This window comes from Mus caroli, chromosome 16 (genome assembly GCF_900094665.2).
Source record: "Mus caroli chromosome 16, CAROLI_EIJ_v1.1, whole genome shotgun sequence".
Lineage (NCBI taxonomy): Eukaryota > Metazoa > Chordata > Mammalia > Rodentia > Muridae > Mus > Mus caroli.
The window spans coordinates 28,692,805-28,716,654 of NC_034585.1; the positions used below are offsets into that span (position 1 = coordinate 28,692,805).

At 38.2% G+C, this 23,850-nt stretch overlaps 1 protein-coding gene across 18 annotated transcripts in view; it reads left to right on the top strand.

The window, feature by feature from the left end:
* Dlg1 (discs large MAGUK scaffold protein 1) overlaps window positions 1-23,850 on the top strand; it is a 201,151-nt gene that overhangs the window by 24,131 nt on the left and 153,170 nt on the right. The window contains exon 1 of one of the 18 annotated variants that reach the window (XM_029470493.1): window positions 5,171-6,100. The exons of 16 other annotated variants lie outside the window; for them this stretch is intronic. In XM_029470493.1, coding sequence (XP_029326353.1) covers window positions 6,071-6,100 — 30 coding nt within the window. In that variant the 5' untranslated portion in view covers window positions 5,171-6,070. Of the gene's footprint in view, window positions 1-5,170; window positions 6,101-23,850 lie in introns of those variants that run through there. One more of the 18 variants, XM_029470499.1, reaches the window with a different exon arrangement.

The following is a 23,850-nucleotide window of genomic DNA, read 5'->3' on the forward strand; positions in this document are numbered from 1 at the left end:
AAAAAAAAAAAGCTAGCTAAATGAGTGCACAGATACTTACGGTTGGCAGAGGAGAGTACACTTGCACACTACTTTTGAGACAACAGTATAGAATTCCGGGACTAGTATGTGCTATAGATTTATTTTCTCATAGAATAATTAAAGAAGTGCTCATCGGAGTATTCTGTGTAATATTAATAAATATAGGAGAGGAAGCAGTCTGAATGATTATGGGTAAGGAGCTGGATTAAAAGCATACTGTGTCAGTGACATAGTTTAACAGATAAAGGCGACTTCTCAGGACTCACATGGTAGAGAGAACTGACTTTCACAGTTGTCCACTGATCTGGACGTGTGTGCTGTGGCATAGTGCTCATGTGTGCCTGCATAGACACGCACACACACAAAATAAAATTCTAAAAGATTTCACTGTAGCTATTTTAAGCTAAAGAATTTTAAGCTAAAATATATTCAGCTAAAATAAACACAAATATAAATTCTATATGTCTACTGTGGCTGGTTTTTAGCTTGATTTTACTCATTGTACTTTGACTTTGTGATAGTGTGAGAGTGATAGATTCAGTAAAAACCACATTTCAGATTTTGAATTTTGATCTTTTCCAGTACCCACAACAGTGGCTCAGTGAATCCATCTGACACCTCCAGACCTCTGTGGGCATCAGGCATTTTGAGCTTGAGTGAAACTCATGCCTAGGAAAGAAGTACTGGGCTGTAGCCCTGCCTCCAAGACTTAACCTTTTGAGTCTAGGCAGTGGTAGCACCACCTCTGCCAGTCAGTGAGTGTGTGTGTGTGTTGCGTGTGTGTGTGCGCGCGGGCTGTTCAGCCCTAGTCGTTCACTTTGAATCTTCAGTGAAGTATCTGTTTACATTTCTTACCCACTAAAAAGGGTCTTTTATTGATTAACAAGATTTCTATCTGGACATAATTCCCTTGTCAAATACATTCATTAAAACTATTTTCTCAGATTCTTGGACATGCTTTGACTATTGTCTTTTGTTTTTGTTTTTGTTTTTTTTTTGTCTTTTGAGACATTGCTGGAGTTCTCTATGTAGACTAAGCTGGTCTGGAACTCACAAAGATTGCCTGCCTCTGCCTCTTAGCTCTGAGATTAAAGGTACTTCTGTTTTTTAATTTCCAAGGTTTAATATAACCCAATTTATGCTTAATGCAGTATTTTCTGGTTTCAAGATCACTAAGATTTTCTTTTTGTTTTGTTTTGTTTTGTTTTTCGGGAGACAGGGCTTCTCTGTGTAGCCCAGGTTGCCCTGGAACTCACTCTGTAGACCAGGCTGGCCTCATACTCATATAGAGCTCCTCAGCCTCCTGAGTTCCAGGATTAAAGGCGTACACAACCACCATTTGGCCTGTATTGTTGTTGTTGTTGTTGTTTTATCAGACACTTTTATTTTGGTTTTCATGCTTATATGACCCGTATTGCAATTTTCAGAATGATATAAAATTTTGTGCCATCCTTCAAATTATAGTAGCACCATATGCACCTTGAAGACTCAGTTCAAAACCTTTAATGTGAAATCTTCACCCATTTCTTGGTAGAAACTAATCTCTGTATGTGTATAGATAGCTCTTTGTACTTTTTTCTTCTTGAATAGTGGAGTCAGTGAGATACCCAAGTTTGTTACTTGGTAACTTTCTTTTGGGTCCCATATTTTACAATTAATTTGGGACCTTTTTATGTCTCTTTAAAATTCTGTTTTAGAAAAACCTTATAGCCACAAAAAAATTAGAGAGAGTTTGTGTGTGTGTGCATGCACATAAGCACAAAATGAATCCTATGTGTATATTCACTTAAAATTCATTGAGTTTGAGTAAGTAGGTTTATAGTTTTTACTCACATTGGAAAATTTCACCCACTGACTGGGATTTGGTAACATAGCCTGAAAAATCCCCGTTACTCTTGAGTCAGAGACAAGAATATTACAAGGCCAGGGGCTGGAAAGATGATGGCTCAGTGATTAAGAACATTGGCTGCTCTTCCAGAGGACCTGGATTCAATTCCCAGCACACATTTGACAGCTTACAACTGTCTGTAACCCCAGTTTCAGGGGGATCTTACTCCTTCTGGCACACACACAGGTGGAACACAGATAGATACATTTAGCCAAGAAACCCATACAAACAGAGAGACAGGCAGAGAGAGAGAGAGAGAGAGAGAGCGCTACATTTAGCCAAGAAACTCATTTACTAAGATAGGTAGATAGATCAGAAGGAAGGGAGGGAGGGAGGGAGGGAGGGAGGGAAAGAATTAAATATTATAAGTCCAAGGCTTGACTGGTCTACAGAGTGTATTCAGAGCCACTCTGTACAGTTTAATGAGACCCTATCTCAAAATTCTAATTACATGTAAATCAGTTTGCTTGGATTTGTCTCCACAGCTCTCTAGTGTTTTGATTTTTCCTCATTTTGGACAGTTTCTATGTCTTAAAGTTTATCAAATGTAGTATCATTCCATTCAGAAAAATTTTCATTTCAGACATTTTAATGATCTCTAGAAGTTTGGTTAGGGCTTTTATTTATTTATTTATTTATTTATTTATTTTTGTTCCTCACATTTTATAATGTGGTCATGTTTTTTTGTTGTTGTTGTTTTGGTTTGGTTTGGTTTTTATACATTAACATACTGGGGCAGAACCAAAGTGACTTTTAAATGCCCTTGTATACTAATTTTGTCGTTTGTCATTTCTGACTCTCATAATTGGCTTTTTGTCTTTCCTTTTCCTGCTCTTTATATGTCTGCTCATCTTTAATAAGTTTGACAGACATTTGTGTGTTTTACCCCTTTATAAGTATAGATAATTTTATTTTACTCCTTTAAGTATTCTTGAGGTTTGGTTTGTTACATAGTAAATTTGCTTGGGAAAAAGTTTAAATCTGTTGTAGTTTTAAGCTTTTTCCCCTTGAGTACTGGAGAGCCTTTAGTGTAAGGCTGATTTTGTCCCCAGGTTGTGGCCGTTCTCTTAGTCCTGGCTGGCACTCTGCCTATTAGGAATTGTTCTCTTCTTAGTACTGTGTGGATCCTGGGTACTTACACTCTACCTCCTGGCTTTTTTCTTAGCCTTACTTACATTTATGTCTTTGCTGATCACAGTGATCAGGGCTAACCTGAGGACTTGAGGGGAGCCCTGCCCAGCTGGAGCTCCCTGTGCAGCTCTGTTCCTTTTGCTTACTGTTACCATGAATTTTGGACACCTTGGCCATACTGAGTTTTCATTCAGTTCTCCTCGAATATTACTGGTCTGTGTTTAGTTTTTCTCTTCCTTTGCTGTTGCCCCAAAACTTTGGCTGCACAGTTACAGGGCTCATCTTGTTTCCCCTCATGGAGGTTCATTGCTTTTAAACTGCCTAGCTCAGTACTTGAAAATGATTCCTTTATATTTGTCCAGAATTGTTGTCTTAGTTGTTTAAGGTGGGCCATTTTGTTCTGTTATTGCTCATGGTTAAAAGCAGTAGCTTATGTAGAAATCCACTGGTATTTTGAAGTGGGACTTGGTATCTTCTGTGCCTCAATGTTAGATGAGGTTGTTTTCATCCCCAAGTGTTTATATTTAGGTCTTTTGAAAGTTGTTCATATTACAGGGTAGCTTGTAAATCATCTCAAAGAGCAGATGACTTACAAAGGAACATAGTTGATTTAAAACACCCTTAGTCAATGCCAGTTTGGGTATTGATAGGTGGAATAAATGCAGAATTTAATTCAGATTAAATAATCATTCTTGAGTATGAGATGCTACATTCAAACTTTGTTGAAAGATAATTAAGTACATTAAAAGGTAATACAGTTAACTGGTTACAACATAGACATTGCAGATATGCAACTATTGTCCAAATAGGGATAATAGGTATACTTAAAATGGGTACTAGTAGGAAATTGGGTAAATAGTCAGGTGATATTTTAATTTAAAAAAAAAAGCAACATCTCATGAAACTTAGATTCTGTAAAATGGCTGTTTAAAATCAAGAAGGTGTGTGTGTGTTGGGAGGTGAGTGAGTATGCAGACACACATGCACTTGTGTGTTGAGGCCAGAGGGCAATTTTTGGTATAGTTATAACTCATTAGCTATACACCTTTGTTTTTGAGATAGGGTCTTTCATTGGCCTGGAATGTGCTGATTTAGGCTAAGCTGGCTGGCCATCAAGCCCAAGAGATCTGCCTTGTCTCTACTTCCCCAGTCTTGGAGCTACAAGTCTGAGCTGCACATGTGGCAGCTCATAATTAGATATGTGTTCTGAGCATTAAGCTTAGGTCCTTATGTTTATAATGCAAGCACTTTATCAACTGAGCCATCTTTTCAGCCCAAATGTGATTATTCACGAGTGACTCTAATGTCTAAGATGAAAATAAGCTTTCCAACTAAAATTATTTCCTAAAATGTGATTGTTGTTAAATATATATTAAGCTGATTCAAATTTAAACTTGGCTTTTTGGCTATTCTATATCTTACAAGTTTAGTTGGCAAAGATATTTCAGAGGTTTTCTTGGGAAAATGAGCTCTCATTTTCAGAATCAGTTCAGATTTTCAGTTTTGTAACTACAGTTAGAAAGGCTCCTCAGTCACCCACACCTACTGAGGGCTGGTCACACTGTGGTCACACTGTCTAACCCAGAGGTGAGGAGGGGAAAACAGTGGGCACAGGAGCAAGCATTCCTCAGCTTTTGCCCTGGTTGGAACTTAGAGTCTCCTGAGTATAGAAATTAGGACAGAAGTAGGTTGGGGGAGGACTCTTAGTGCCACTGTGCGGTTTATAAAAAGGAAACGGAGTTCTCCTAACCCCCACCAGGAAAGAAAAGGACTGGTTATATAGCTTATTAGTGGGTTCAACCACGTTTCTGATTTGCTATAGGGATTGTCCAACATCTGCTCTTAGGAGGTCTGCCACACTGAGGAAGATCTCTCTCTGGGCAAGACTATTCCTGGTATCTTAAAGTTTTCATGAGAGAAAATTCAGAACACTAAGAAAGAAACCAATACATTCTTCTCAAAATACAGTGCCCTGACAGTACTTGAATATTGCCTTCATTGTTTTAAAACAATCATTTTGTTTTAAAAAGTGATAAGTTTATTGAAGGGACCAAAATCACAGACAGTGCTCTTCCTTCTATGTGCTTTTCTAGGGGAGTCAGCCGCTTATGAAACGGAAAGGCACTTGGCGCCCCTGTGCCCAGTCTCTGCTCTGCTAGCCTGTCCAATACTGTGCTTGATAATCTTGAAGGACAGACAACATTTAAAAAGTTGGATGAATTCTGGGTTAAAAAAACCCCCACTTATTGAGGAGTTTGAAATGGTACAGTTGTAACTGCCTTTCTGTGGTGTTCCCTGCCTCTACTTGAGGGACAAGGAATTGAGTGAAGTAGATTTAGTAACACAATAACGTAACAGTCTGGCTTCACTGGTAAAATGCTACTTATTTTAATAAAGAGAGAAAGTGGAAGTATTAACGGCACTTTAACATGATTGCTTTGTTCTTCCCGCTCCCCTTCTCAAAAATAACACTTGGAATATTCCATTCATTACTGCCGAGAAAGTCATCGGTTTGCAGGCTGCAGCTGCTGAGATGGCTTAGTGGGAGAAATGTTTGCTTGCATTTTTCTAGTGATTCTTTATTAATTTTTTGGCTGTTCTTTGAATATCTAAACTGTAGCAAACAAGGAGAAACAGATTTAAATTTGTGTTGGGGAAACCTCCTTGTGGGGCATTTTATCAGATGACTCCCTGGCAACGCACCCCGAAGAGAGGGATTAACGAGGTAGCGTCTGAAGCGGCAGTGGGCTCGCACGGAACCAACCCGCCAAGTTCTGTTGGATAATTTCAACTTCTCCAGACACAGATTACATAAAGAAGATTGTAGGGCACGTGATGCATTCTGGCTTCTTATATTTCAGAGAGTAGAAAAATTGCTAGCTCTAAGAATGGATCCTGGCAAGATCTTGGCACAGTCATAACTTTTCATCTATGATTTTTATCTAACAACTTTATTTAAAGTTTTGTTGTTATGAAATAGGCATTTTGAACAGTTTTGCTTTGTGTATAAAATATTGTAATGGTAGAATAATGGATTGCCTGTGCATTGTAACTACAAAGGTAAGATGATATGATTTTCTGTGTTCATTTTAAAAGATATAACCATTGTTAGATGCTTGAAAACAGATCTTGAATCTATGTAATGCATAGTTAGCAAAGGCAATAGTTTGAAATATATTTCAAGTAGATTAAAAATAGTGTGTTAAACTGATTTTTTTTCTCTCTCCAAGATTTCAGGAAGCTTTCCTCCTAACAGCAGAGGTCTGGAAAGCCTTGGTATGCTCAGGTCTTGTATTTTCTCAGAGCTCTTCTCTTCTACCCTGACGTGTCATGCTAGCTGCCAGTGTAGTTCATTTTGCAGACAGCTCTGGACTCTTCTTTTTAAGCAGTTGGGTTCTTGGTGTGTTGTTAGATAGATACTGGTCTGGACTTGAGGACCCTTGAACTTGCTCAGGCACGGACGTCTTGAAGCACTTTTGAAGGCTGTTCTGCTTTTTGTCTTGAGTACAGCACACCTCACTTAGTCTCCAAGCAGACTACTTTGGTTATAAATTTTAGGTGCTTACATTTAAACTTTAGGTTCAGTTCTCAAAACAGGAAGTACCCTTTTTGTTTTTTATTTCTACATATCAATGTCACATGGTGATTTTTAGGTTTAACTGTTGAGACTTTAAAATTATGTTTAGTGATAAAAGAATGAGTATTTCTGAAAACAGTGTATTATTATTTCTGTGTAGTGAATTCGTTCTCAGAAGAAACGTGGGGAAATTGATGGCATTGAGTTCTTGTTTTGTTGTATTGGGTGTAGAGCTTTGGTTCAGGTAGCAGCAGTCTGTGATCAATGCCAGTGTGTGATCAGATGCCTGTCCTCTGCTGTCGGGCATGACTTTTTAGTTTGTGTTTTCCTTTTTTTTTTTTTTTTAAAATCTGTGTTTGATTGTCTCCTGTGAATTACCTTGTGTAATTTCATTTAGTTTAATTTTTTGCTCCCAATACTATAGCAAAGTTATTTGATATATCTCTTTAGTCTCAATTTGATAGAATTAGATTTATTTTTGTATTCAGCTCTTTTAAGCAGAAGAGAACAGTTTTTTATTTCTTAAAAACCATTAGATATAATCACTTACCTTAAAATATTTATAAATTATTATGTAACTGTGAAAACAAAAATAGGAAAATATGGAGGTTGGAAATTAGGAAGCATAAAACATTATTTGTAGTTCTGAAAATGCTAAATTAGAATAATTTATTCTATGATTAGAAATAAACACCATGAACATTTTTAATCAGTTGCTACAACAAGATAAGCAAAATTTTTTTCTCCTCGACTAAAGGCTTCAGTGCATGCTCCCTCCCCCTTTTTGTCTTCCGGTTCTAGGGTCCTTTCAGATTTTTGGAGAGCGTTATGCTGTATAAAATCTTGACAGTGTAGTTGATATAATTCTATCATGTTAATACTAAACACCTCAAGTAAAATTTTTTTCATCATCCGCCTCCCCTTTCTCCCACTTGTGTAGGCACAGTGAACTAGGTAGGCACGTTGCATCATTGCTACCATGGATACCCTTAAGAACAGGCATGTGGGTTGAGCTACAGCAGTGATGATTAGCTTTCTAGTCCCCCCATAACTATAATAACTATATGTTCTTCACAATGAAGACTGTTATTTTAAAATGCTTTCAAATGACTAGGTTGTGAGATGGGATGACTAAATCTTCACTGTTATTGAACTGCTAAATCTTGGCCTCCATCTACAGTAGTATAATTGGCATTTACTAATTTAAGACAGTCATAAATAGCCCTACGTTCCTCTTCTGATTAATACAGTCCTTAAAAGGTTTCCCTGCTCCTAGAGCTGGGGATTAGACCCAGGACTGTGAATATGTCAAGCAAGCGCTCCCACCACTGAGCTGCATACCCAACCCCGATTAATACCTTTGAAACAGAAAGGTAGTGGATTTGAAAGCATGCTTCCTTCATGAATAAAAAGAAAAAAAGAAAAAGGCATTTTGGGTTTAAACATTTTTCAAGGGAAAGGAACACTTATAGTATTCTGGTTGTTTTTACTTATATTAATATAGATTATATGTTACTTAATCAGCTTGGGTACAATATTTTCTTGTGTGTCTCCCATATAATATCTTAGAAAACAGTTTAGTTTTCTCCTTGAGAGTTTTTAGCTTCTTTTTTTTTTTTTTTTTTTTTTTTTTTTTTTTCGAGACAGGGTTTCTCTGTGTAGTCCTGGCTGTCCTGGAACTCACTCTGTAGACCAGGCTGGCCTCGAACTCAGAAATCCGCCTGCCTCTGCCTCCCAAGTGCTGGGATTAAAGGCGTGCGCCACCACGCCCGGCCTGAGTTTTTAGCTTCTTAACTAGTGGTTTTATAAATATATCAGTGTGGAGGTAACATTAGGGGCTAGGCAGAGAAATAAGTTTCACCAGGTTCATTATCACTGTAGGGAAGCTGTGACCACACTAAATCTAAGGAGTACTTTGGGAATATTGCTAAATAGCTCTTTTGTTTATAGAGCAGTAAAGTGCCATGTGTAAACTGCAGCTCAGGGTGTCTACCTTCCTCATGGATGAAGGATTTTATCTGGTCAGTAACTGGGAGGAAAGACGAGAGGAGGAGCTAGCAGGTACAATGAGTATCAGGATTGCTTGTAGGACCATATCTTTTTCCACCTTTGGTTATAGTAGTTTTTGATCATGTAATTAGAAAGGCTCTTCTCTATGTCTTCTTAGGATCATTTAATAGAGTGATAGACGGCAGAGAGTAGAGCTGGAAAAAAGAGAAGTATTGTGTACAATCCTTAATTAACTCTGGGAACTCGAGATTAACTCTCTAGCTTGAGATTTGCTCACACTCAGTGCCGGGTGTGTGTGTGTGTGTGTGTGTGTGTGTGTGTGTGTGTGTCTGTCTGTCTGTCTGTCTGTCTGTCTGTCTGTCTTGTATGTGCCACGTGTAAACCAGTGCCCAAGGAAGCCAAAAGGGGGTCTGGGATACTCCGGAACTGGAATTACAGACACTTGTTAACTATGTAGGTGCTGGGAATTGAACCGAGATTCTCTGGAAGCTCAGTCACCACTGTTAACTGCTGAGCTGGCTCCAGTCCCAGTTGTGAATACTTTTATTATTTAATTTGCTAAATCAGGTAGCTCATGTTAGGTGCTGTTAGGACAGTTTTGATATTTGTGTGTGTGTGTGTTTTTTTTAATTCACAATTACAGAATTGGCAATACTTTTGCTTTAAGAGCTGCCCCCATGTTTCCATTACTCTCTGTGAATAGGGCTTTTCCCAGGTCTTCTGAGTTGTTTCTTTCATCTTGAAGTATATGTGCATAGATAGCCGTTTCCAACTTGTGACCTCAGAGCTTATCCTTCCGTCTACAGTTTGTGGATGACTGGATCAGAACTACTTAGTTCTGCTGCCGCTGTACGAGCGCACCCACTTCCTCTCACACACAGTAGACTATGTGTGCACTTATATTCTTCAGTACTGTTGTTCTCATTGTACTGAAAGTATCATGCAAGTAGCATTGTTTAGTTTTCCATGGTATATCTACCTGCCCAAGTGTTGAATATATAGTAGCTACTCAGTAAATATTTGTTATGGGTATAGCTTTGGTCCAGATAACCGAAACTTGAGGCCTAAAAAATTATATTACTTTGTAATGCACTTAAAAATATTTCCGAAAACTCATTTTATTGGTGCTGGAGAAAAGTAGCTTAATGATGAGAACTCTGGCTGCTCTTCCAAGGATCTGGCTCCAGTTCCCAGCACCCAGGTGGGGGCTCACAACTGAGTGTGACTGCAGTTTCAGGAGAGCCAATGACCTTTGTTGGCCTCAGTGGACACCAAGCACACAAGTAGGGCACAGACTTAAATGCAGGCAGAACAGTCACACACCTAAGCTACACTATTAGAAATTAATTATAATTCTGCATCCTTTTTTAATAATAAATTCAGAAGGATCCAGAAAGTAGGTTTTCCTGTTGTTTCCACTTATTATTTTTTTTTCTTTTTTTAAAAAAAATAATTTATTTTCATTTTATGTACATTGATGTTTTGCCTGTGTGAGGTTGGTCTTCCAAAACTGGAATTACAGACAGTAGTGAGCTGCCAGGTGGTTGCTGGGAATTGAACCTGGGTCCTCTAGAAGAACAGCCAGTGCTCTTAACTGCCAAGCCATCTCTCCAGCCCTATCACTCATTTCTTGCTGAGTTATTTATTTGTTTATACCCCAAGATGCCCCTCACAGAGTCTCTCCTCCCATTCCCCTTTCCCTTTTCCTCTGAGAGTACAGAACCCCCCTGGGTGTCTCCCCACCCTGGCTCATCAAATCTCTGCAGTGTTAGGTACATCCCCTCTCACTGAGGCCAGTCAGGTTGCCCCAGCTCCAACTGTGGGACCCACATGGAGACTGAGCTGCACATCTGCTTGCTTGCTTGCTTGCTTGCTTCTTTTTTTGTTTTTCAAGACAGGGTTTCTCTGTGTAGCCCTGGCTGTCCTGGAACTCACTCTGTAGACCAGGCTGGCCTCGAACTCAGAAATCCATCTGCCTCTGCCTCCCAAGTGCTGGGATTAAAGGCGTGTGCCACCACTGCCCAGCCTGCTTCTGCTTTCTTATTTGGCTACTCCTCACTTAAATGCGGGAACAATCCATCGACTGTGTGACATTTGTATTTGTTTCTGGATTATACTAGAATTTAAAAACAGAATCCTTCCTCATATTAGTGCTTTCTGTTTCTGAGCTGCAGAATGTCAGCAGCTTCACCATTGTCCAGTAGAATTTCATACAGTGATGGAAACATCCTGAAAATGGCACTGTCCTGTCTACTAACACTTGAAATGTAGTTGGCTTTTACAAAGAAACATAAGTTTCTAATTTATTTAGTATTATTGGCTTGTAACAATCATTCTTATTCAGCAGCTAATCTTTCACTTTCTGCTCCTGTACTTTTTTAAAATATAATTTTTGAGGAATAAGCTTAATTTAAGCAAACTAACAGCATGCTTGTAATCCCATCTCCTGAGTAGTAGAGGCAGGAGAATTGCAAGTTCTAGGCCAGGCTGGGCTGTTTGGCAAGACCCTGTCTAAATGAAACAACAAAATCAAAACTGTCACTAAATGAATAACTTAGATAACCAGGCATGGCGGGTCTCTATTTCTCAGCATTCAGGAGGCAGAGGCAGGAGGTAGCTCACTGCAGTTCCAGGATGTACTAGTTTACTAGCTTTAGGCTCACCAGGGCTGGAGGGAGACACCCTGCCTCACCATCTCTCCTCCTCAGTCTATGCGCTGTCTCATTTTTATTCTTTCTCTCCCTCTCTCTCTTCTATGGGAAAGTGCTTCTTCTTCTTTTTTTTTAATGTGTGTGTACATGTGTACACACATGTTGAGGCCTGGATTCTTCCTCATCGCTTTTCAGTTTTTGAGACAGGGTCTCACAGAACCTAATCCTCTTCCAGCCATCAAGCCCCAGGGGTCTCCTGGGCTCTGCTGGGTTACAGGTGCGCACTGCCTTGCTTGGCTTTCTACAGGAGTGTGGGGATCTGTTCAGCTCTGTGAACTGAGCCATCTCCCTAGCTTCAGAAACTGTTTTTATTTGTCCTGTTTTTTTTCCAGGACTTAATAAGTAAGTAAGTAAATAAATAAGTACTTAATAAGTAAAAAGAATGTTTTTATTTTTCTCTTAGATAATTGATAGTGTATTTTACATTTATGGGACTTTTCACCCTTTGCTGATTTTACTTAGAAACTTTTCCTCAATAATTAAAAGAAATAAATTTGATTGTGTGTATGTGATTATATTTAAGTAAAAATGGAATTTAGATTCATACCTATTTTAGGAAAAAAATTCTAGATCTTCAAAAGATACATGCTAAGGTTTGAACCATAATGCCAGTCCTCCAGATTCAGGCTAAAACTTTCTGCATGCAGTGTGTGTGTGTTGAGAGTTATGGCCTTTGAGAATGATGGTGTCATGAGTGATTGTGTCATGAGAATGATGGTGTCATGAGTGATTTGGCCGTGCGAGCTGCACCTTGATGAAAAGTCTCAAGGTTCAAGGAGCCCTTACTGTCTTTCTGCCAGAGAACTGTAAAGTGTTCTGAAGGATGCCTTCTGCCCCTTTCAGATACCTGTCCAGAGGGTGTTCTCATACTGTTCTCACTCCAACTTCCATACTCATGGGAAATACATTTCAGTTCTTTATTAATTACGTAATCTGTGGAACTAGAGTCTAGCAACACAAACGAGCTGAAATAATTGTAAATAAGACTTTCAGTGAGCAGAACAATTCTTTCTGATTTTTCACTGTTGCTTCAGTAAGCAACTTTGTTATTTTGTATTTATGACGGTCTTGTCTATATATATGGCACTGCTAGTTGAGAGAAAAATGTAACTTAATTTTGGTACCTATTGTTAAGTAACTCCATAGGAATTGTGCCAGTTTGCATCCTTATTAGCAGTATATGATGAAATAGTTTTCTGCAAATTAGCAAAAGAATTGAGTTTTCAGATTTTTACTTCTTTGCTGGATGAGCATTGTTACATAAGTGAAGTTTTAATTTGCATTTCTTTATGGTATTTAAACAAGGTTTATTATACTGTATTATTTCCAGAAGTGGTCTTTTTTCCCTTTTGGTGGTTTGTAAGAACTTTGTCATTTTAATCAGAGATTAACCTTTGATGTCAGCTGATGGTCTCCACCCTGGTACACTTGGTCAAGGGTCTTTACTCACAGTGTTGCTCTTCACCCTCCCTTTTCAGTAAAATCGTTTTCTAAATTGTTACCTATTTGTTCTTGTCATTTTTAAAAAAATTCTTATTTACCTCCATCCCAATGAATTGAAATGACACCTAGTAAATTCCCATATCTTTGGATCTCTTTCTGGGAAGTCAGTCTGTTTCACTGGTCTGTTTCTGAACCAGCTTGACAGAGTTTGACTGATTGAAGCTTTACATAGTATAATTTAGAATCTGATATGGTCTTACTGCTTAGGACTGTTTTAGAGCTCTGCTTACTTAAATCTTACTTATTCTTTGTTTGAGAAAGGGTCTTGCATAGCTTGGACTGACCTTGAATGCATACTCCTCAAGTTTCTAAGTGTGTACTATTACCCCTAGCTTCATGTATTTTTCTATACAAAATTTGGACTCATTAAATTCATTAAACATTTTGTTGTTGAGGGGCCCTCTAAAAAATTAGCCTAACATCCTTGGGAATGTTTCTTGCCTGGTTCAGAGAGGCAATAGAGCTAGGTAGATACATCTTTCCAAATGCTAGTATGAATTAGCTATAAGAACATTCTGTAGGGCCAGTGAGATGATTCAGCAGGTCAGAGTGCTTGCCATGCAAACCTGATCACCTGAATTTGATCTGTAGAACCCACAGTAGAGAAAGAGAGCCAGCCAGCGCACTGAAGTCAGCCTTAACCTCCACGTGTGTGCAGTGGTGTGTGCCTCCACTCACACATGCACAGAGGGGAAACGCAACATATTTAAAAACAAACCACTGTAGTTTTCCTAGTTTTGAGAAGCTCAGTGGTAGATTATTGTAACTGGACTCCTTAGGGGCTGCTTTTTGTTAATAGGACACAGTATGAGCGAGGATTAAAGACGTATTTCACCTGTTTCCAAGTTGCTTTTATCCTTTGCATTATAATTTTACTAATTAACTAGGTCCAAATCTATTCTTTGACTAAAACACACTTTGAATTGAATTGAATTTCTTTGTTTGTTTATTTATTAGTTTATTCTTGAGGCAGGGTCTCAGCTGTGTAGTTCTGACTGGTCTGGAACTCACTATGCAAGTAGTTGCCAGTGTACCCAGCCCCCTCACATCCTTTACTCCTGTGCTAACTCTGTTGAGTCAGATCAGTGCTGATTAGGTTGCTCTGCTGCTGAGCTGCAGCACACCCAGCAGGTGTATTGAGAGATCTGATAAGAGATTGAAGGCAAGGGTGCTGTAACCAGTTGGTATCTTTGTTGTGGCTGAGGGAATGGAGATGGGTGGGAATGGGATATTTGTGTTTAATGAATTTTGAAAAATTTTAACATGTCATTAAATGTTTTACTGTAGCATTTTAAATGATTTTATTGTTTGGATGTTTTATAATTTATTTAATCAACATTTTTGTTTTTACTTTCCTTAAAATGATAAACTTGCTGTTGAATCAGCATAATCAAGGTCCTTTTGGCAGGAGTTTCTAATGTAAATAACATTTTAATGTGTTGGTAAACACAGCTATTGTCTCACAGTTAAATTACCTTCAGACTGTCTTTTCATTTGAACACCATACTATATACTGAATGTGTTTCCGCTAAGTTGTTTATATCTGGAAGGACTCATTAGTATCTCTTATTTGAAACACAGTGATTAGGTTTTTTTGAGCTTTCCAGTTTCTGTTGTTTGGATTTGGGTTTAGTGACAGGGTCTTACTATTTAATCCTGGCCTGGAATTTACTAAGTAGACCAGGGTGGCTCCAGGCTGACAGAGATCTGCCTGCCTCTGTGTTAATCTGGGATTAAAGATGTGCACTACCAGGCCATGCAGTACTGGATGGTGTTTCTCATTTCACCTTTTCCTTAACTTTCAGTATCTGGTAGTGCTCACCCATCTCACTCGGGATCTTCTGAGTCGATACTGTTTTCAAGCACTGCCTTTATTGTCTGTTCAGTTTTTTTGTAATGAATTCCAGGTGAATAAGCAAGGCTTCCCTTTTCTTGTTCTGCTGCTCTCACGTTAAATTCTTAACTTCCTTTAAATTTCTGTTTTTGCTGAAGTTACTCAACAGGTACTGTGCCAGTTAGATGGACGAGAGCCTACAAGGTCCTTGGCGAAGAGAGCGCTGGCTCTGGAGACTGTTGGACTGTTGAGTCCAGGACTGATTGAGGGGCCGGTTGCTCAGTATTCCTTCTGGGTTGCAGTGTCCTGATCTGTAACACAGGGGAGATAGAGTAACTTCTTTACAACCTCTTTAAGATTAGGTGAACTAAAACCTGTCAACTTATGAACAAAGTCTGGCTCATGGTAACGGAACTTTTAATAAATAGAAAATAATGCAGCCTCCTGGTGGACAGAATAGTCTTTTCTGAATAATTCCTTTTATAATTTCTGTCCCTTGCTTTTTAAATGTCTGGGGGTGGTGGATGGTTTTCAGTCACCATCAGAACAAGTTGAAACTTAGAATAATGGCAGTATAAAGGATGGTGATTCTTAAAGTTGCTTCTACTCATGCCTGTTGGTGCTCTATCAGCTTTTTGTCATGTTGATTCTATAGCTTTGAGCTCCCTACGCCTGGCGGGAGTGGCAGTTCCAGATCTGCAGCTGCTAAAGGTTAGGGTTAGGATAGAGTACATCTTCCAGGGGTGGAGAGAAAAGATGCGCCTTTATGCTGGGATGACTGTTTGTGTAGTCAAGGACTTATTTTAACTGGGTAACTGATGAAACATCAAGTAATAAGTTATATTATCATTTTTATTTTTGTTTGACCTGCTTGAAAATTATGAATACCAAATTTAATCTAAATGGACAAAGTCTTCTCATATACACTAGGGCACTTTTCCTTGTAATAGGTTGTATTAAAATTGCATTTCAGCAGAAACTTTGAGAGAGTTGTGAATGCTCAAGAGTTCAGTTTTTTTTTTTTTTTCAAAGTTAAAGTGAATAGAAATGCTGCCCTCTACTGTTAGCTAATACTTTACTGCCACACAAAAATGTTCCGAAGCCTATACCAGGATAATTTTTTAGTATTTATTATGCCACTAGAATAAATTTTGATAATATAAAAGTTATTGTGACAATGTGATTATTTTATTGTAATTTAGTAATATTTATTTACCTGAGATGTTTGTACTCATATTGACCTTTGGAAAAACTTTGGTCCTAAAGCAAGCTTTTGCTTATAGTTTTACATGTCATGTGGTAACCTTTAAGTAGTTCTTGCATTTTATCTTCTGCTTGTGTGACTCAAGCTTGCATTGATTACCTATAAGTAAACCATATATAATAATTTTTCTAAAACAATTATTGTTTCAGTTTATCTTTTGGTATTTAAAGTTTCAGAACTTTCATGTTTTGAAATTTCACATTTTGGATAGTATTAAGTAAAGATGTAGATCTTTGTTTAAGAACTAAAGGAAATTTTTCTTTAAAATTATGTTGAGTACATTTTACTCTCTGATGAAAAGATTGGGGTAATTTTAAGATTGCTTCTAGCTTTGTTTTATGGAGTACTTTTTACATATAAAGCCCTATACTGTATATAAAATAAATGATAAAACCCTATGCTATCTATAAAATAAACATGGGAGACAAAGTCCAGCAAACTGAGCAGTAGGTCAAATCAGGCTCCCTGGTGTTAGTGTGGGGAGGTTGTTGCCAAGAATCGTAACATGTGAAAGGTTGGATGCCGAGACTGGCTAGTAGTCTTTGCCATGACCATGGGTCTGCGGAAGTGTACCTTGACAGAAAAATGAGGCCATTTGTATTTAATTTATTTTGATATCTTGACTTGGATTTAGTTTTTGTACATGGAAGTTCTTCATATACCCTGGATATTAATCCTTTATTAGATTATTTATTAAACATTTTCTCCTGTTCTTTTGATTGCTGTTTTGGAAGCAGGGTCACTGTTAGCTCTGGCTGGTCTGTAACTCACTTTGTAGACCAAGGTGGCCTAGAACTCATAGAGATCAGCCTGCCTCTGCCTCCTGAGTTAAAGGCGTTCACTTCTGTGCTCACCCTCCCCATCTATGCCTGCCCTCTCTCATTCTGTGAATTTGCCTTTTGCAATGTTAATAGTATCTTGATGCATGAATTAAAGTTTTCCTGAAATCCAATTTGTCTTATTTTTCTTTTGTTAACTGTATTTTTGTTGTCATATCTAACGAACTTTACAGGTTCTCAGCATTTCATAGTTTAGGTTTATATTTGGTCCTTTGTTAGTTGTGTGTCCAGTTTTTTTTTTTTTTTTTTTTTTTTTTTTTTTTTTTTTTTTTTTTTTTTTTTTTTTTTTTTTTTTTTTTTTTTTTTTTTTTTTTTTTTTTAACATGGTATCAGGTAAAGGTCCAACTTCATTTTGTTACATATGCAAGTATAGTTTTTCTGTCACCACAGGTTGACCAACTGCCTTTTCTAATTGAATGATTTTGACATATGTGTAAAACATTATTTGACCATGTTTTTAAGGGGTTAATGTGGGCTTTCTATGTTATTCTATTCAGATATCTGCCTTTAGTATCACTGCTTTGAGTGCTGTGGTTCTGTAAGGTTTGAAACCAGGTACTTACTCTGTTTTTCACTGTCTCTTTCTTTCTGTCTCTTTCTCTCTCTCTCTCTCTCTCTCTCTCTCTCATGCTTCTCTGTGTGTGTCTGTTTGTCTCAGTCTCTCTGTCTATCTGTGTGTCTGTCTCTGTCTCTCTCTGTAAGTGTTGTAGATGTTTGTGTGTACGTGAATGTGTGGAGGCCAGAAGTTGACATTAGGAGTCTTTATCACCTACTCTTCTCCCTATCTTTTGATTAGGGTCTCAATGTATTCAGACTCAGGAATTGGCTAGATGTCTGGCTAGTGAGCTCTGGGTCTGCCTGACTAGGATTTAGATGCTAGTGATCTCTAGTGACCTCACTGTTGTGTGGGTGCCAGGGATCTGAACTCAGGTCCTCATTCGCGTGAGGCAGACACTTTCTTGACTCTCCATTTCCCTAGCTCCTTAGCTGTGATCATTTGAATTGAAAATTTCCCTTAATTTGGAGTTGTGGGCTTGCTGAAGGAAGTCTGCCACTAAGGGTGGACTCCGCCTTGGTCAGGTTTGCTCTCTGCTTCCTGCTTGCATTTGAGGATGCTCCTGGCACCATGCCTGCTTCCTCCTGCTTTGCTTCCCTGCCATGCTGAACTCGCCCTCTGGAATCTTAAGCTAAAATAAACCCTTCCATTAGTTGCTTTAATTGTGGTGTTCATCAAAGAAAAGGAAAAGTAATGAAGATATTTTAAACTTTCCTTAATACTTGTTTAGGATCCCTTGAGATTCTATATGAATTTTAGGGTGGGCTTTTAATATTATACTGGAAAAAAGTCACTGGGACTTTGAGTTTGCCTTGTATGTGTAGATTGGCTTAGAAGGAAGCACTGACATCTCAACAGTATTAAGTGTTTCCGAAGAGTGGGAAGTTTGTTAAGTTTTTGGTCATGCCCTAGTTTGTGTAGACAAGTATTGTTGTTTTCATTGCACAGTGGGATTCAACCACCTGTTACTCAGAGGCACTTGAGGTGGGAAAACTGCTTATTCCTCAAACAATACAGTAGTACTTGCAGGTATTATTAATCATGGGGGTGTATATAGGTTATGTGCAAATCAAAGGAACTTGAGCACACTCATTTGGGTGGCAAGGCGGCCTTGTAATCAGTCCCTCCAGGCTCCAAGGAAAACAGCTTTTTAAAGGATTTTGACATCAATATTCAGTGTCTTTTGTGATACATCAGATTTTTGTTTGTTTTATTAATGGGTAATACATATGGAAGTACTCACCTTCCTAATATTTTGGAAATAAATTTAAGGGGAAATTAAAGCTCATTTTTAAAAATGTGTGGTAGAAATCATTGGGGTCACTGGGTTTTTTGTTTGTTTTTACTGGTTTAGTGGAGTTTCCCCCCCCCCCCTTTGTGGTTTAGTCTTAGAAAATCCTCCATACATGCCTCCCCCCTTCTCTCTCCCTCTCTCTCCCTCCCTCCCTCCTTCCCTCCATTCTTCCCTTCCTTCCTTCCTCTCTCCCTTTCCCTCTCTCCCCTTCTCCTCTTTCCTGTTATCTCTTTGTCTCTATCTCTCTCCAGGACCTACTATGTATCCCTGGCTGGCCTACACTCACATCTGTCACAAATCTGTCTGCCTCTGCCTCTTCGTCCTGAGTGCAGGGGAACTATTTCCTTTTTTATCTTCTGCCTGATTGTGTTACTCATAGGGAATATGATTTCTCTAGCTATTATTGTAGAACTGTCTTTTGCAGTTCTACCAATTTTTGATTGTTAATAGTTTGGTACTGTATTCCTAAATGTTTACAATTATGTCTTCCTGTATCGAAACTGCATTAACATAAAATCTCCCTTCTTTGTCTCAAACCTTTTTTAAAAAATAGGTTATTTATTCTTTTTTTCTATTTGCTCTTTTTTTTTCTACAATTCAGATGTTACCTCCTTTCCCAGTTTCCCCTCTGCAAAACCCCTATTCTATCCCCCCTTACCCTGCTTTTATGAGGGTGTTCCCCCACCCATCTATCCATCCCTGCCCACTTCATCTCCCTAGCATTCCTCTACACTGGGGCATCAAGCCTTCACAGGACCAAGGGCCTCCCCTCCCATTGATGCTGGGTAAGGCTCCTTCAGCTCCTTCAGTCCTTCCCCTAACTCCTCCATTGGGGTCCCTGTGCTCAATACCATAGTTGGCTTCGAGCATTCGCATCTTTATTGGTCAGGCTCTGGCAGAGCCTCTCAGGAAACAGATGTATCAGGTTTCTGTCAGCAAGCACTTCTTGGCAACAGCAATAGTGTCTGGGTGTGAGATAGATCCCCAGGTGGGGCAGTCTCTGGATGGCTTTTCCTTCAGTCTCTGTTCCACTCTTTCTCCCTGTATTTCCTTTAGACAGAAGCAATTCTGGGTTAAAATTTTGGAGATGGGTGGGTGGTCCCATCCCTCAACCGGCGGGGGGAGGGAGGGGGCTATGCCTAACCTCTGGATATGGTCTCGACAGGTTCTCCTCCCCTTTTTGGGTATTTCAGCTAATGTCATCCCTGTGGGGTCCTAAGAGGCTCTTGCTTTCCTGGCATCTGGGACTTTTCTGGTTGCTACCCCCAGTTCCCTGTCCCCCATTGTTACACACCTCTGTTCAATTTCCTGATCCTCTGTACATCTCTATCTCTTCCCATACCTGATTCTTACCCTCTTCCCTCTCCCCCTTCTCTTCCTCCCAAGTCCCTCCTACCCTCTGCTTCCCTTGATTATTTTGTTCCCCTTCTAAGGAGGACTGAAGCGCCCACTCTTCGGTCTTCCTTCCTCTTGAACTTCATGTGGTCCTTGAGTTGTATTGTGGGTATTCCATGTTCTTTGCCAAATGCCCACTTATCAGTGAGTCATACCATGTATGGTCTTTTGTGACTGAGTTACCTCACTCAGGATGGTATTTTCTAGTTCTATCCATTTGCCTGTGAATTTCATGAAGTCATTGTTTTTAATAGCTGAGTAGTATTCTTTTGTGTAAATGTACTACATTTTCTGTATCCATTCGTCTGTTGAGGGACATCTGGGTTGTTTCTAGTTTCTGGCTATTACAAATATAGCTGCTATGAACAAGTGGAGCATGTGTCCTTATTACATGTTAGAGCATCTTCTGGGTATATGCCCAGGAGTGGTATAGCTTATTTATTCTTATTTTATGTGGGTTGGGTTTTCCCCCCTGTATGTATGTCTGTGTGAGGGTGTCTTATACAGTCGTTTGTTTGCTTGTTTGTTTTTTTAAGATTTATTTATTTAATGTATGTGAGTACACTGTAGCTGTCTTCAGACACCAGAAGAGGGCATCAGATCCCATTACAGATGGTTGTGAGCCACCATGTGGTTACTGGGAATTGAACTCTGGATCTCTGGAAGAGCAGTCGGTGCTCTTAACAGCTGAGCCATCTCTCCAGCCCCCTTATATAGTAGTTAGAGACAGTTGTGAGCCACCATGTAGATGCTGAAAATTGAACCTTGGTCCCCTGGAAGAACAGTTGTGCTCTTAATTACTGAGCCATGTTTTCAGCCCCTTGTCTTAAAATTTATTGATTTGAAGTGTTTTGTTTTGTTTTGTCTGACAAGGCTATCAACATTCAGCAGTTTGTGGTGCCACACGAACATACCAGCAGGTATGGGAGGCAGGAGGATCTCTGATTGAGGCCAGCTAAGACAACATAGAAGAACTTTCCTTGTTTGAAGAAACTTAAAAAAAAGTTTGCTAGGTGTGGTGGCAATACACCTTTGATCCCAGCACTCAGGGGACAGAATAGGCAGATATCTGATCTTTAGTGCTATGAAAAGCAAAACCTATAAATAAATAAGCAAACAAACACACACACATATACATACATGCATACTAATATATATATATATATATATATATATATATATATATATATATATATATAGAGAGAGAGAGAGAGAGAGAGAGAGAGATCCCCGTTCTCTTTTTGGTACTATTTGTGTCTATAGCAATTCTCATTCCTTACTTTCAGCATGTCTTTGTATTGAAAGTTGGGCTGTTTTAGACAAATACTTGAATCATGCTTTGTTTTAAAAATATATTCTTCAGTCACTATTTTTATTGTTAATAGAGGATAAAACAATTTATATTTGTAATTACTAGTTCTGGAGGGTCTTCTCCCGCTTTGTGATTTATTTCTTGGGTATTTTATGGCAGTCTTGTTCATTTCCTATATTTCTCTCTTCTGTGTTTGATTGATTTTGCATAGAACATTTAAATTTCTTTCTTTTATGTATGTTCCATTTCTATTTTCTTTATAGTTGCCATGAGAATTACATTGAACATTCTAACAATACAGCACAGTATTTAGAACTTAGACTAACTTACCCTCAGAAGCTCAGGACAATTGCTTTTTGACAGCTCTTTCCCACCCCTTTTTGTTGTCGATATCCAGATTATATCTTCATGTTTAATGTGTCCTAAAGCATGAATTAACTAAACAGCTCCTTTAAATGTAATAGTCCTTAAATTTGTTAGGACAAATTTATAAGGTCATAAACCAAAATAAAAACCTGCAATACAGGCTAAACATCTCTTATCAGAAGATCTGAATTTCTCTATAGTCCAAAAACTTGGAGCCCTGAAATGAGCTCACCTGTAGGAAATTCCACACTTGACTGTATGTGATAGGTTACAATCAGAATGCTGGTATGTTAACTATGTAGACATTTCCCTTTAGTTCATGTGTATAAGGTATTTATTGAAACATAAATGAATTTTGTGTTATGTGTATACACACAGACACACATACTTCCATGCTACTAGTACTTACTTATCTTACTGTAATTCTTTCAGCATGAAAATACCCTTTCCCAACTTCGAACTTTTGATCACCAGTCTAGTCTGTCCATTCCTCTCTGAAAACCATCATAGCTCTATTTCTTTAAAGATTTCTCTACACAGCTTGTTATCACTTTCTTATCTTGGAATAACTCTTAAGTTGTCTTTAATACATCCTTAACACTCCATTTAAATTGTTCTATTAAATTGCTGACAGTTTCCCTCTTGTCACAGTTAACGATCACTTCTCCTAGTCTCCAACCTTTTCGTAGTAGTTTTACAATCCAGCTCACTTTGGCTGTCATTCTTCAGCTCTTGGTTTCTGCTAATGTGTTGTTATATTTAGCTTAGTATTTCACCAGTTTTTCTGAATTTTCTTTTGTCTTGCCTATAATTTGGTAATGACTTTGCTCTTGTTTTATTTTTTAATTACTAAGATCAGTCTTGTTTATTCTTTTGACTTTAACCATTGTCTGTATAATGAAGTGGCCCCAATCTGTATTTATGAGGATCTCTCCTAGATAACGTGTACAGCATTTTAGTTTGGGATTCTTCCTCCTGGAGATAAGTTTTTTTCTCTAACAAAATCTCTCTAGTTGCTCCCAGTGCTTCAGGAGATGCCTGGGGGAAATTCTAACTTCTTGGAGCCCATTGTTTGACATTCTGATAAGCATCCTTCTCTACAGTGTACTCATTTCTTCCTGTCAGCCAGTAACATCACAAGTTGAAGTTGTGTTCTATGAGCAGTGAGTTCCAATTTTTTATCTTTCTCATGTTAGGTTGTAGTCATTTTACTAGAAGTGTAGTAGCACCTTATTTCAGTATTAAAAGCCCTCACAGTATGCAGTGTTGAACATCACCTTATTTGCTTTTTTCCTTTTTCATTTGTTTGATTACATTTGTATTTTGTCTATTTCTTACTGAATTATAAGAGTTCTTTGTATATTTTGACCATTACTTTTTTTATCAGATAATTTTCCAGTATTTGCTTCTAATTTGTGTTTTTTATTTTATTCTGTATTTTCTCTTACAGAAAAGTGTTTAATGTTAATGAAATATATCTAAACAATTTTTCAGTCATGAATCATGTTTTAGTAGTATATCTAAAAACAATTATTGTTGATATTAGGGTCACTTTGGTGTCATGTAAAAGTTGCAGTGTTATAGTTATCTGTTAAAAGAATCAAGAATAATAATTTTACTAGTCACTCAAATAGTGCCATTTTGATGATCTTTTAACCTTTATCTTATAGATTATCTGAAATTTTCTTTTATTAAAGAGGCTTCCTCTCCCCCAGTTTGCTTTAATGGAACAGTTTCACTATACAGACAAGACTGCCTTCAGCACCCTGTGTAATGAATTTAATCACATGGAGTTTTACCAAGTGTTTCAAAGCCTTTGTTTGCTAACTATCACTTGGCAGTTTTGAATCTGTTTCTATGGATTGATTTACCCCATGAAACTGGATCAGTTTTCTGCTTCTTTGCTTGTAATTTTTTCACTGACTACCATATAGTATTGTTCATGAGGACAGAAGCCCTTTCCTTGTGGTGGATATGTTCCAAGGACTCCATTTAAGCTCACAACTAAGAGATTACCTTGAATCTCAGATAAGACTTGAACTTTGGACTTACTTTTAAAAGATTTATTTTAATGTGTATGTGTGAGTGCCTACATGCCTGGTTGTTGTTGTTATTCTTCTTCTCCTCCTTTTCATTTCATTTTTTTTTT